The sequence below is a fragment of the Diorhabda sublineata genome, chromosome 11, assembly GCF_026230105.1.
Source record: "Diorhabda sublineata isolate icDioSubl1.1 chromosome 11, icDioSubl1.1, whole genome shotgun sequence".
Classification (NCBI taxonomy): Eukaryota; Metazoa; Arthropoda; class Insecta; order Coleoptera; family Chrysomelidae; genus Diorhabda; species Diorhabda sublineata.
The window spans coordinates 11,061,016-11,074,829 of record NC_079484.1 but is presented as its reverse complement, the minus strand read 5'-3'; the positions used below and the strand labels follow the sequence as shown (position 1 = coordinate 11,074,829).

General features: G+C 33.3%; 1 protein-coding gene across 1 annotated transcript in view; it reads right to left on the bottom strand.

Moving 5' to 3' along the window:
* Positions 1-2,730: 2,730 nt before the first annotated feature.
* LOC130450272 (serine/threonine-protein kinase SIK2-like) overlaps positions 2,731-13,814 on the bottom strand; it is a 140,024-nt gene continuing 128,940 nt past the window's right edge. The window contains exons 10-11 of the mRNA XM_056788588.1: positions 12,111-12,321; positions 2,731-8,838 (exon numbers count right to left, since the gene is read on the bottom strand). Of these exons, the coding sequence (XP_056644566.1) occupies positions 8,502-8,838; positions 12,111-12,321 (548 nt within the window). The 3' untranslated portion in view covers positions 2,731-8,501. The remainder of the gene's footprint in view (positions 8,839-12,110; positions 12,322-13,814) is intronic.

The following is a 13,814-nucleotide window of genomic DNA, read 5'->3' as shown; positions in this document are numbered from 1 at the left end:
TGTTGGCACAAGTAAAATTCCTTACATTAACAACAGCAACAAAAACGAGAGCGAAGTGGCTGCTATGCCAGGTATACATAATTTAAAGGTGTGGATTCAAAGTCAATGGACTCGAGATTATTTAGATATAGAAGATTAATTAATATAATTCCATTAATGTTTTTTGTTTTGTTCATTGCTATAATTAATATAATTAATCGTTTTTTGTTTGGTTAATTGTTTGATTTGATGTTAATTTTATGAAAAAAATAATTTAAATGAAAATAAAATTTATTTTGGAGCTGCTGTTTTCATTCAATAATTTCTAAATGTATATTTGCAAAATATTTGACGTCCCAATAGGCAAGGGGGAGTTTCACAAATGTAACCAGCTGTGATAAAGACGGGGGAGAAGCAAAAAATCATGAAATTAGTGTGACGCAATTTATGGATGACCCTTAAAGACCAAACATTTAATCTTATTCTCAGCTGTGGAACAAGCTGAAAAGAGGGACTGCAGAAAGGACCAAGAAATATCATTTTTGAGAATGTAATAATATATTCAATTGAGATTAAACTAAAAATTAATAGTTATTATTTTGAGTATCTATAGAGACGGATAAAAGATGAATAGTTGATGAGTAGAGCACTACTATAGTCTATTTTAGAAAGATATAGAGTACTAAAATGGGGAATTTCGTTCAGTTCGGCTCAATTTCGGTATCGGCCATAGGTGTAGGTCTTGAAATATTATGTAGGTATTCCTTAGGTAGTAGATTATACAGTTACGTTTTGCGTTTAACAGGTACCGTTTTCCCTTCTATTAGTGCCTCTGCCTAATTCCAACCCTATTTCAGATTCGGCTTACCTTTTTACGAGTATCCGAACGGCACGCCTTTGGCACACTATTTTCAGTGTTTGTGAATGGATAACAATAGGCTAAACCCATATAATGATCCCAACCCGGGTGGTACTACCTGCACTTGATAAAAAGAAAGAATTTTACAATGAAATCAATGCCAAACAATGGAAGTGGCTTAAATATACGTTGGGTCACTCTGTGGTCCCTTTGCATACCTAATGAGGTTTTATTACTCTATATCTTTCTGAAATAAACTATAATATGTTACTTTTCAAGAAACTATCGTTTGTTGTAGTTTTCACAGCTCATTGTAGAATTTTTAAATTTCTTTTTAGCTGAAGTTATGATTGTTAAATCTAATTTTATGGCTAATAGCTAATTTTTCGTAAGGATTCAAATGTTCCTATATACATAATGCATTCAAGTTCTGTCATTGCAAGTTGCTGTACAATCTAGATAATTTTATTTATGTAGGTATGTAACTTTCGGAAGTTACTAGATGTAAACTCAAATTATATTTCAACATCTAACTACTTCATAAAAATCATGGAATTTACAAAAGGTAATGTCACAAAGGTTACGAAAGGTACTATCACAAGTCTATACCTGAATTAACTTCCGAATAAGACAAGTTTTGTTAATTTTTGTTTATTTAAATAGAAGAATCATGTTTTGATTATAGCTGTAGTAAGGAGCAATTTGTTTAGGAAAAAAAATATTTATTTCTTTAGACATTCCATTGTAGAAAGAAGAATGTTCAAGAAAGAAAGAAAATATGTTTACATCAAATTTTACTGCTCTTAAAAAGGGATTCGAGCTCTCGACTGGCTTCAATTCGCAGGTGAAATGTAGTCATGTTTTAGTTTTTATGGTTGAATCTCGTTCAAAGATCCTTGAATGTATTTTACTTATTTCACCATCTATAATTTTGTGGTCAGAGATTCCTAAAAAAGCTAGATTATATGGGAGATGTCTTGTTTATGTGAAAACATTGAAATTTATAATCTGTTAATATTATAGTGTAAGAAATAATTTGAATAGAGCCATCAATAAAAGATTTATATATCGCACCCCTATTTGAATAGTGCCATAAGCACATGAATGCTAATTTTACTGGAAAGCCAAAATAAAAGCGATCGTAAAGAAATTGTTTTCTTGTTCAGTTACTTTGGTTCTTAAACGTACCAAATTTGGTGCACATACATATATTTAGACTTAGCGAATTAAACGAAATTAACACAAAAACATCAAACTCAAAAATGTTTAAACTAAAACTCGTCGTTGTGTTCAAACTTTAGTAAATCTTCGTTTAGTGTAAGAAATAACAATATAAAAAAAAACAGAATAATATTGAGCGTGGATTTTAAATTAAAATTAGGATTTTACATATAGCACAGCCTGATAAATAAGGTAGGTACGACTTGGGAATCACACCAGCTTCAAATAAGTCTTCCTTTTTGTGCGCGTCAATCGTTGGCTTAGTTCTACATGCCGAGATCAGAACCAAATTAATTAGAATCATTTCTTCTTTCTCTTTTTCTTATAATCACCTCTTCGGAATCTTCACTCTGATAGGAGGTTGTCACTTGAAAGGAAAAGAGTTTTTCCTTCTCGTATCTCACGACATTTATATTTGGAGATAAAACTTGTATTCCATTTATGTCTCTGTCAAAGTTGATACCGATCTGCGTCTGAAGATTCTTTATGTTATAAAAATTGGTGAGGGTTATTGCACTACAGACTGTGAAACAACTTTCGGCGAAATGAGATGACAGTAATTCATTCTAATAGTGCCTCACGCGGAATCTGTTAGTACTGATGATATGGCACTATTAAATACTGCAAACATCTTAAAGTATATATTCGACAGAAAATGTAAATTTTAATTCTTTTTGAGATGTTGCACCATGGAAATAAAAGTGCGATATTTGAATTTAAACTAATATCAATAAATGGTAATATCCGTTTTTAAAGAATAGATAGATAGGTAATATATAACGTAGAACCCAACGGCCAAATAACAATCTGGTTTAAATATCGAATAAAAAAATACCTTATGGTTGCTAGAGACTTATACGGATAATTTTTTAGTAGATAATGTGTCGTTCATATTCTCATAAATTCTGTATACCTAGAAAATATTCAAGCTATTGTACATTACTGTCGGACGGCTTAACGATGAGCAAATTAAAGATTGTCAAGGAACTTATCAAAGGATAATAATGCAAAAATAAGGAAAATATGTTTGGTAGGATGAGAGTTATTTAATGTGGATGGGGATCAATCGTATCACGTCAAATAATAAAAACTCTTATAACAAAATCAACCTTAAAATGGTAATTGTTTATACAATATAAATTTTGCTGTATTGTACTTTTATTGACAGTAAACGAACTGTTAGTTCCATATCAAACTATCCCTTCAAACTTATTTTAAAAGCATGGTATTGACATAGTATTGGTATCAGAAACTAAAAATAACCACACACTTATATTTAAACTAGAAACGAGGAGAAGTGATGTGATAACTAATCATTTTCATGATTTTTATCATTACTTTGAACAATTCTAAAGCGGCCACTCACTACGCAGTACTTGTCTCGTAATAACTAATTATTAGTTTTGAATAATGGGTATGAAAACCTAATATTTTCAGGTCAAAGGACACAAGTTGCCAATCCGACAAGCTACATGTGGTATAAAAGTGACATATTTCTATCATTTAATTATCCTTGTTTTCATTTCATTAGCTATTTTTTGTTATTTGTATATATTAATCATAATCTGATTGTTGCATAGTTCGAAGCCATTTTACTTCGGCTCCTTTTTTCTTTTTAATTTTTATGGTACAATCCTGGTCAACTCATTTATTATGATTTCTTGTATCTTTTCTACAAAAAACTTCCTCTACCGCAGTTTTTACGTTAATCTTAATCTCTTTCTTCTCCGTAGTCGTCCACATTTCTTTTAGTTTCTACACATTTAATTCACTGCATTGTCTTATTCATTATATTGACCATTCTCAATTTCATTTTATTATGAAATGATGATCAGTCTCTAGCTTTTTTTATGATCATACATCTTGTATCACCTTTAATTTTCTTTTTGTTATTCAGACATGATCTGTTAGGTTTCCTATCGTAGTCTTTGGTATCATCCACGTCATTTTATGATCTTTCTTATGCTTAAAACTATTGCTGCTAATATACATGTTGAGTTCTTCGGTTGAATTAATAACAAATAATGATAAAATAGTTGTTTCATGTAAGGTGTACTTGCGCGCAATACTAGTATTATTTTCCTTGTTTTGGCATTCATATCTCCTATAATAATTATTGTATCATGTCTTGCAACTCATTCACATAACTCAAGCAGTTTCTTTTTCATCTCTATCTTCATCTTTTGCATCCTCTGTCGGTGCATAAATATTAAATATTTTCATATTACTTATAATTTGTCATAAAACCATACTTTCCTTGTCTACATTCCCTATAATATAACAGTATTTTTTGCTTATGTGTGATAGTCCCTTTCGTTGTATATCTTGAAGTGCCAATATGTCTATTTTCTATTTCAACATTTCTTTTGCAATTTCCTCCATTTTTCCAATTGCCAATATTGTCTCGACTTTTCATGATGCCATTTTCACTATACCCTTCCATTCGTTTCTACTTGTAGTTTTTAACATTTAATTACCTTGTTGATTTTAGAGATTTACTCGCTGAACCAATCTCGAGGTGACACACTTTTTGAGCTTGATATGTTCTAGTGCTAAAATGCTGTTGAGCGTCAATGGTATCCGAAATAAATTCTTTATTTCGCAAAGTCATTTGAATAGTATGTTCTCGATTAACATTATTTTTAACACTTTCCAGTTTCTTGAGCCTATCTTTCAATATTAGAAAATGTTTATTTGTGAATAACCACTTGATTACGAAACCTTCTCTGATGTTCTTCCACGCTTCTTCTTCAGTTTTCTTGTTCGCTGAATGAGAAAAAATTATAACGTTTCAATCACTAGGAATATAAATAAATAATAAATAATATAATAAAATATTGAAAACACATCTTTGATTTTTCGTCTTTAACTTGAAAATGACAAAGTTTTATTAAATAAAATTATCCATAGCATGAAAATAGAATTTTTTAAACCTATTGACATATAAAAAACTTCTGTGAAATTTCAAATTTATCTCACCTCTAATTAACCCCCCAGAATGGTTCGATTGCTTTTTACTCACCATTAATTAATGCCATTAACATTTTCATAAAGAGTATCAGTATATCCCAGTATACACAAAAATAGATCCTGAAAAGAAGAAGGAAGTGGTAAATGCTTTATTCCCGCAGCACCAAGAGGTTACTTGGAAGAAGTACGTTGCTGTAACTTTTGACCTGTTCACCACAGAAGAACTTAAAGAGGCAGCAAATAAATTGAAACCAGGTAAAGCGGCAGGTCCAGATGACATCCCTTCAGAGGTAGTCAAACTAGCACCCGAATACTTACTGAAAATGTTCAACACGTTTCTTAGAGAGGGCCTCTTCCCTACTTGCTGGAAAATGGCTGAGCTGGTACTACTACGGAAACCTAATAAGGACGGGCCTAGCTCATCATCCTTTAGACCCTTATGCTTACTGGACACCTTAGGGAAACTCCTAGAACACTTACTATCAGAAAGGATACGCAAAGAGCTTGAACACAAGCAAAATCTTTCCAACAGGCAATTTGGTTTTCGAAAGGGTATGTCTACAGTAAATGCCATAGAAAGTGTTTGCAACTTTGCGAGAGAAGAGCTGCGGAAGACCTTTAGAAATAGACAATTGTGTGCACTTGTTACAGTGGATGTTCAAAATGCGTTTAACACAGCAGACTGACAGCAGATAATAGGTGAACTGGAGAGGAGGGACATATCTCCTTACATCCTAAGAATGGTGAGCAGTTATCTTTCTAGCAGGTCTCTCTGTATAGAGGAGGATGAGATGGTACCCATTACAGCTGGAGTGCCACAAGGTAGTGTTATGGGCCCTTTGCTGTGGAACATTATCTATGATGGGGTTTTAAACTTAGGGCTAATGGAAGAAGTATCGACAGTGGCCTATGCAGATGATCTCGCAGTCATGATCAAAGCCAAAACAGAACAAGTTCTAATGGAAAGGTGTAATGATGCTCTGGAAGAAATAGAAGCTTGGATGAGGTCAGTTGGACTTAAGATAGCTCCAGAGAAAACAGAAGCTGTGATGATAGTTGGGAAGAAACGTAATGGCCCAATAGAACTTAAGATCGGAGGACTCGCCATTCACCCAAAGAACCATATGAAATACCTAGGTGTAATCATAGACAGAAGGCTCAAGTTCACTGAACACCTCAGATATGTGAGTAACAAGGCGAACGTTACAGTTTCTGCTCTCAGTCGTCTAATGCCTAATATGAGAGGCCCATGTGAAGCAAAAAGGAGGATTCTGGGGTGCGTGGCGGAATCTATACTTTTATACGCAGCTCCAATCTGGGGTAGTGTTCTAGAGATTAACAAATATAACACCTTAGCCAGCCGAGTACAAAGAAGAGTAGCGCTGAGAATATGCAGGGGCTATCGTACTATCTCAACCGAGGCTGCAAGAGTACTTGCACGAATAATACCTATAGATCTTCTAGTTGAAGAGAGATCGAGAGCGATAGGAATGACAGCAGGTGAGAAAAAGGCTCTTCGAAAAGAAACGGTACAGAAATGGCAAAATAGATGGAACGCCAGCGACAAGGACGTGTGGCTTCACAAACTGCTACCAGATATTACGCCGTGGTATGAGAGATCCTGTGGTGAAATTGGATACTATTTGACCCAAACAATGACAGCCTATGGCTCCTTCCAAAGTTATGTTAGGAGAATAGGTAAAGCTGAAAATGACATCTGCCTATACTGTAGCTCGGAGATAGATAATGCAGAGCACACAATTTTCAAATGTCCTGCGTGGGCGGATATTAGAAACTTGTCTGAAATAACAGTAAGAGCTGAGTTACGACCAGAAAATATAGTGCAGATCATGATGGAAGCAGATTTTAAATGGAAAGCTGTTGAGAGTATGGTGAAAAAAATTCTAAAAAGAAAGGAACAGGACAGTAAACAAAGAGGTCCAAACACACAGCAACATTAGAAGATAATAGATAGACCCGAACTCTTCATCCCTGCATGCAGCAGGGGAAGGGAGACGTAGGGAGCAAAACAGAGAAGAAGGAATCACAAGAAAGGCAGCTCATCATTATGAAGAAATATTTGTTAATGGTGCCATAATGATTAATGAGCGGAGTTCAGATAAAAGCGACTAACAGAGGACATACAATCCGTCCAACCCCACCGCGACTTAGGAACCCGCAGTGGAGGTGAAAGTTTCCCAGCAAAACTATTTGCTGTGCGATAAGTCGGTAATAAAAAAAACGAGTATCAGTACCAGTTTGGTATTATAGAGTAAAGTGTTACGAAAAAATTAAATTTCTCGAAATTTTGGACCACACTTTGAGGTCCTATAGCTCGTTAGTAATACAACTTGGTATAGAGGTAAATGGTCCCCTATTGTCATTGTTTTGGTCTCTTTTATACACCTCTGCTCTGTATCGGTTCTTATGTGATACACTCTGTATAATAATTTACACTTACACAAGTTACTTTTATACTTTCTGTAAATTATAATTTTTTTTAATTATTCGCAATTTTAGTTTATCAGTCCTACGATTTTACTATATACTATTCACATTAAATTCAGAATTGCATTGAAACAATTCATATTTGTGCAAAAATAAAAACAAGGTCCATGATGCCTGGAAACGTATCCCATCGGAGTTTTTAAAGGCATTTCTACAACGAATTTAAAGAAATAAAATCGCAACATTTTGAAACTTCACCCAAAGTAAAAGAAATGTCAATGTACGCAAACACAATTGGTTTGCATATACACAAATGGCAAGTTTTTGCATAACTACAATACTCTATGGAGTTCAATTGAATAAGCTATAACTGATCTTGCCAAAGCCTTAATAGTATCATTATTTCTGACTCAACGAATTCCACCAATATGACATGCATTCTCGCCGAACTAACAATGATATCTACTCATCGCAAAATTTTACAAAATTGACTACTAGTACCAGTACTTAAACTAGGGTCAAGCAGGTACCACCTAGTGAATAACCGCCTTCAATCTTTATTATTGTATATTGTTCAATACATCATCTTGCTGAACATTAGTTCTTCCAAAATAAATACTGAATAATCTATTCGTATTACATAATCAATTCGAGTTACAAAAACTTTACAAACCGTTGTAGCAGTTGATCTTAGAGTTTTAACTTTACAAATTATTGTTCGAACATTATTTTTAACTTTCCAATCTTCCAGTTTATTTTTGTCTTTAAAAAGAATCTACTACAACCAAAAACAAAAGTATAAACAAGAAATTAAAAAACAAAGTATTTGTGATATTCTAATTAAAAAGCTTTCGTAATGCCTATAGAACTAAGCACTAAATTCACTTTGTTAGAAGATAGAAATGTACCTATAGTCTTATTAAACAATTAATTAATAAAATTTAATTCTGGTGAACCGTTGATGTTTGTAGAAAACTAGTATCTCTATCTTCTAATCTAATGTTTAAAAACTGAACACTGCTCACTACAAACGCTGGGGTACCTGATTCCAAGTAGCACTCGTAGTTTGCCAAGATGGCGTTGGCAGTGATACTGGTTCGGACAATGGACAATTATTAGTAACGCTCCATGTTTCTCCTGAACCTTCCACTAAAGCTTGAAAAGCCATCAGATCCTTGCTTTCGCTTTCCGACAAAGGTAAAGGCGGTAAGACGGGTTGCTGTTGAGCTATTTTGTAACTTGCTTGTCTCAACATTTGTCGCCTTGACAACGAATGAGTTGTGTCTAAAGTAGGCACTGGTGTTGTTTGGTGTGATAGAGCGCATTGTTTTTGTAGGATTTGTCTCTTTTGTTGTAGTAATCTGAAAAAGAAGAAATAAATTAAAATAATATTACGACAAAAACTCTTCTTCTAGTTGATTTGTTCACTCGTGCTAAGTTTTATAGCATTTTTTATGTCTTGATGAGGTTTACATCCAGCGATGTACATGTGAGCCCATCTTATTCTTTGAAATAGATTTAAAAAGAATTATGAGAGAAAGCGGAGTTAATCGTGAAGCTTTCTGTGCTTTTGAGGTAACGTACTATTCAAGAGACGGAAAAAAAGAAGCTCAAGAGGATAGCACAACAATTAATAATATATAAATAAAGTAACGAAACAAAAAGCCATAAGGTACATGGAACTTGAAACTAAAAGGAGAGTGACGAAACAGAATTGCTATAGTTATAATTACAAACGCGAAGAATAAAAATTTAAAGAAGGGTAACAAAGAATTGACATAGCAATAATAAAATCCACAGCGCTGGGTTATTAATAAAAAAAAACAAAATAAACTGAAAAACTGGCAGAAGAATATCATTTATAGTGGAAAAAAGCAAATGAAGAATAGATGCAATGAGTAAACAAGTGATAGGTTATCTAGAAGTATTTGTCGTTTTTTACAGCACATTGTGTTGGTGGCAGTATAGCAAACAGGAGTAAATTACCATTATTTACTGACTGTTCTTCAATGAGAGTTTTCATATTTGTATTGACTTTTGACGTTGCGATGCAGTATACAGAATTTTTTTTGAAAATGAAAAAGACGAAGTAGAAATACATCCGAAGAGCACAGACTATTTAGAAATGATTGTCCCAAAATTTAGTGGAAACCAATTCAACTATCATTTTCAAAAGCATCCGGAAACATTTGAAAACCAGCTGTTAAAACGTTAAAGATCTTTTTAGATCTGTGTTGAATAGATTAAAATTTAATTTGATATTTAATCAAAATAAAATTTTTTAGTGGAAATCCTCAGATTTCATATTATACAGGTGTAACAAGAAAGTTTGTCACAAATTGAACTCCAATTACTAGAGTGTAAAATAACTCGATCGAATATAATTTGCCTTACACCAAAAAGTTACAACCCTTAATAAAAAATATTAAAATCGATTTTTTATAATATCACTAGCTGCCCCGGCGAATTTCGTACCGCCTAACCGTCGATTCTTTAGATTTTTTAAATACTTATTCTGCTATTCTTACTTCTTGCGGAAGCAAGCCGTATTGGAAACTGCAGTCATTTAAATTCAAATGATACGTCAGTCGTAATCATCAGGATGCAGGGTATCAAAACAATGTTTTCTCCTTTATACTTTCCTTCCAATATGAACATTTCTATTACGTTATTCAGTAAGTTCATAGGTCCAATAGCAACAAATGCATCAATTGACAATTGATTTGATGCGTTGCATTTCGGGTTCTTCTGCATAAATTTGTCCGCCACCTTATAGGAAGGCATGTCGAGTATAAATGACTCACAAAGTACACAGCACTTTCAATTTTATAGAGATATGTGGGTTTTATATTTTATTTTAACACATTTTACCACAGATAATTCGTGTTTGACTAATGTCACCATCGTATGAATATTGACAAACGTGACAATGACGTTTGTCAATGTTTTTTTGCCTTCCCTGAACCTCTCCATTAATATTTGATTATATTATAAAAAATAGAAAAGTATTGCTTTAGACCTTTTCAGGCAATTTTTAAAATTTTTTCGTTCCGTAAGAACCATCCTCGTACTTCAAAGAATATTATAAAAAAAGCGAAATTGGTTCAGCTCACATATGTAAATCTTCGGTAAGGACAGTTTCTCTAAGTGGAAGCTGTTCCGACTAAGGAAGACAACGATTTCTCTATCCTCCGAGGTTCCAGCTCGATTCTGCGCATTTACAAGCATGCGCAGTATAGATAAACTATAGAGATTTGCGCTTACATTCAGCGATTCATTTTTATATTATAGATATAGGCAACAGCTAGACATAAGCCTGCCGTAATTGAAACCATCTGTGTCGATTCTGTGCAGCATTCATCCAGTTCGATTGCATTCTATCAATATTGTACCATCTTGTTAATGGACGTCGCCTACTACAATATTTTTTTATACGAGGTCTCCAAAATCTTTTTTGCACAGAGACCATCCGTAAACGATGCAATTTTATCTTTCACAAATCTAGTTGACTCTCCCAATGTGAATTTCATACCCTAAATATCTATAAATATAATCTAAATTCCGTTATGCTGGTGTTTATTGTTTCCGTTCCATTCGGTAGTCTTCGTACTATCTCCTTCATTTCATTGATACGATCTGTAATTATAACGTTGTCGTTTCTGCCCAGTTCTTCAAAATTCATTCCAAATTAAATTCATATACGTTCAAACTTTCAATGCACTGAACCAGAATCGTCCTTCCATTAACCGTATTGTTTTTTTTAGCTCATTCATAGTATGCTATGTCCGTTTTTATAGAATCAATTTATAGAAGTCATTTTCTTGTTTACATTCTAGAACTGAAAAGATCGAGAAATTCGTTTTGTATAAATAGATGCTTGTTTATCTGCGAGTAAGTCAGTAAATAATCTGATGCCATTACGAACACATCGTATAGATAAGTAAGCGGTGTATTTAAATAAATTAATATGTTAATAATTAGATAAGTCTTCGTGTGTATAGTTTAGTGAATAGTAAATAGTTTAGAGTACTTGGTGTAAACGTCTGAATAATTTAAATGAGTTAGTAGGAAAGATAATTTATCAATAAATTAAGTAATTAAGAATATACACCCTATCGTTGAAAATAAATCAAATAAATAAGAAAAAAAATCATAGCCGCATGTAACTGTTCAACAGGTTTTCAAAAGTCAACAAAGAATAAAAACTGATAATTCGATGGAGTGATAAAAGACAAAAACATTTTGAAAGGGTTATATTGATGTCACAACTTAATTTTAATACATAAAAATATTTGGGGATTTATAAAGCCCAAAAAGCTTTATGGGATATACAAATTTCTTCGTTTTTATATGAAGTGTATCCATTTTCATTATAAAATGGAAAACATTTCATTAAATATTGGTGAAAATTGATTTTCACTTTGTACATCAAGGACTTTACCTTCTTAAAAAAATTTACATTAAGGTGAATTATGTACAGTCGAGTTATTTTTGGTCCTCTAATATGTGGGTCAACTTATGACCTACTTTTTTTGTTACACAATGGAGTTCCTTGAAGAGTAATGTATTTTTAAAAGAGATAATTCTAATTTTGGACTCAAGATAATCTATGTACAGCGAAAACACGTTTTACCTATGTTGCATGGCGGTTTGCAGTTGAACAGTTTCTACTCCTGGATTTGTATAATTAAAGTTATCAGGTAAACTAATTCGTTTGTTAGGTCTCGGTTGCAGGTATTGATTTTGTCTTGGTGTTACCTCTTCGGATATTTCCCTTACCGTTACTGGGTGTTGCGGTTGCAGTCTTTGATTCTCGCGTTGAACTAGGTGCATATCCAATACTCCTGAAATAATATAAATACGCATTTCAAATATACCAAACATTTTATATTCTGAAATATTTGATGGTGTATTTTTTAATGGAATATTCTACAATTAGTATTGTACGATTAAAGATGTTTTGGATGCTGGTAACAACTCGCACAATCCTTTCAATCGCGGTTTAATCAATTAAAAATCGAGGGACCATCGGATATCACCGGAACATAAAATAAATGAAGAAAATATAAATAAAATAAAAATAAAAAATGCTTAATAATTACAATTACGGATCACTTAACGTAGACGGGTTGGTAACGCTGCGTTTCTCAAGAACTGTCAACAATGATATTTATAATTATAACAAAAAAGAAGCCACTGCGTGATTCACCAATAGCAAATTATCACTTCTTCCACTAATTATACACTATAACTACAAAAGATAACTAATATATGCAAAATATTAAGAATTGTCGGCAATCAGTGCAACAAGTTTCACTTGCCTACCATACAAGAACTATATCATACAAACTAGTATTCTTGTTGAATAAAAATCTGGAGCGTTTAAGCTGATCGGTAGATTTTCGGCCACATTCGGTCCGAATACGCGCTATCGCGGAAAAATATAAGTTTGAATTTACTAAAAATGTTAATGTGATTTCAACAAATATGGAAAGTCGGTTTTCTTGACCCAGGTCAAAGGAGTACCCAACATTGGACGAAGTTTGAACCAACACTTGTTGTACAACTATACACACTTCTTGTCCTCTTGCCTGTGAAAGCTACATGTTTTGTATGGAAAATAAAAGTGCCAGTTTCATCTAGCTTAGCATAATTTTTTGCAACATTTTCATTTCTACAGCTAAGTTTAGGTAAAGTTCCAGCCTTCAATCAATGTTCAGCCAACGTCGGAACGCGAATGTTGGCGCAAACGTTGGATGCATCGTATAGTACAGGCTTTAGGAAGCTTAAGCACTTCATGTACTTCCTTGTCATAGATTTCCTAAGCTTAATACTGAGAACTGCACGTTTGATAAACTGTCGCAGTGATATAGAATGTATCCAAAGTACCTGGAAATTTTGATTTTTTTCTTATATCCAGTTTTCAGACCTACTGTAAATTTTAATGATGGATGTAATATCAACTTTTTCTTTAACCTGGTGATTCCTCAATCATAATTTAGAGTTGTTCTTCACAAATTTCTGATTTTCCATTGCCGTATAAGGGCTCTAATCCAACGAATGTCATTGGCATGTTGTTTGGTCATTTAGTCTAGCTTTTAATTACACTTTCGACTCTCGTGCCCAGGTCATCGTGGCTACGGTTACCCAGTATATTTAGAGGCCACTATGTCGTTAAACCGTTCGTATACTGAGTAGCTTCCACCTGTATGGGTGCAACTCTCTTCCAGTACCTGCTATAGTTATTTTAAATTTGTTGTTTAAGATTTATTTCGTAACTGTTGCATTTATAGGTTATGCTATTTTCAGCTCTGCAATAGTTATCTTTAATTTGCAT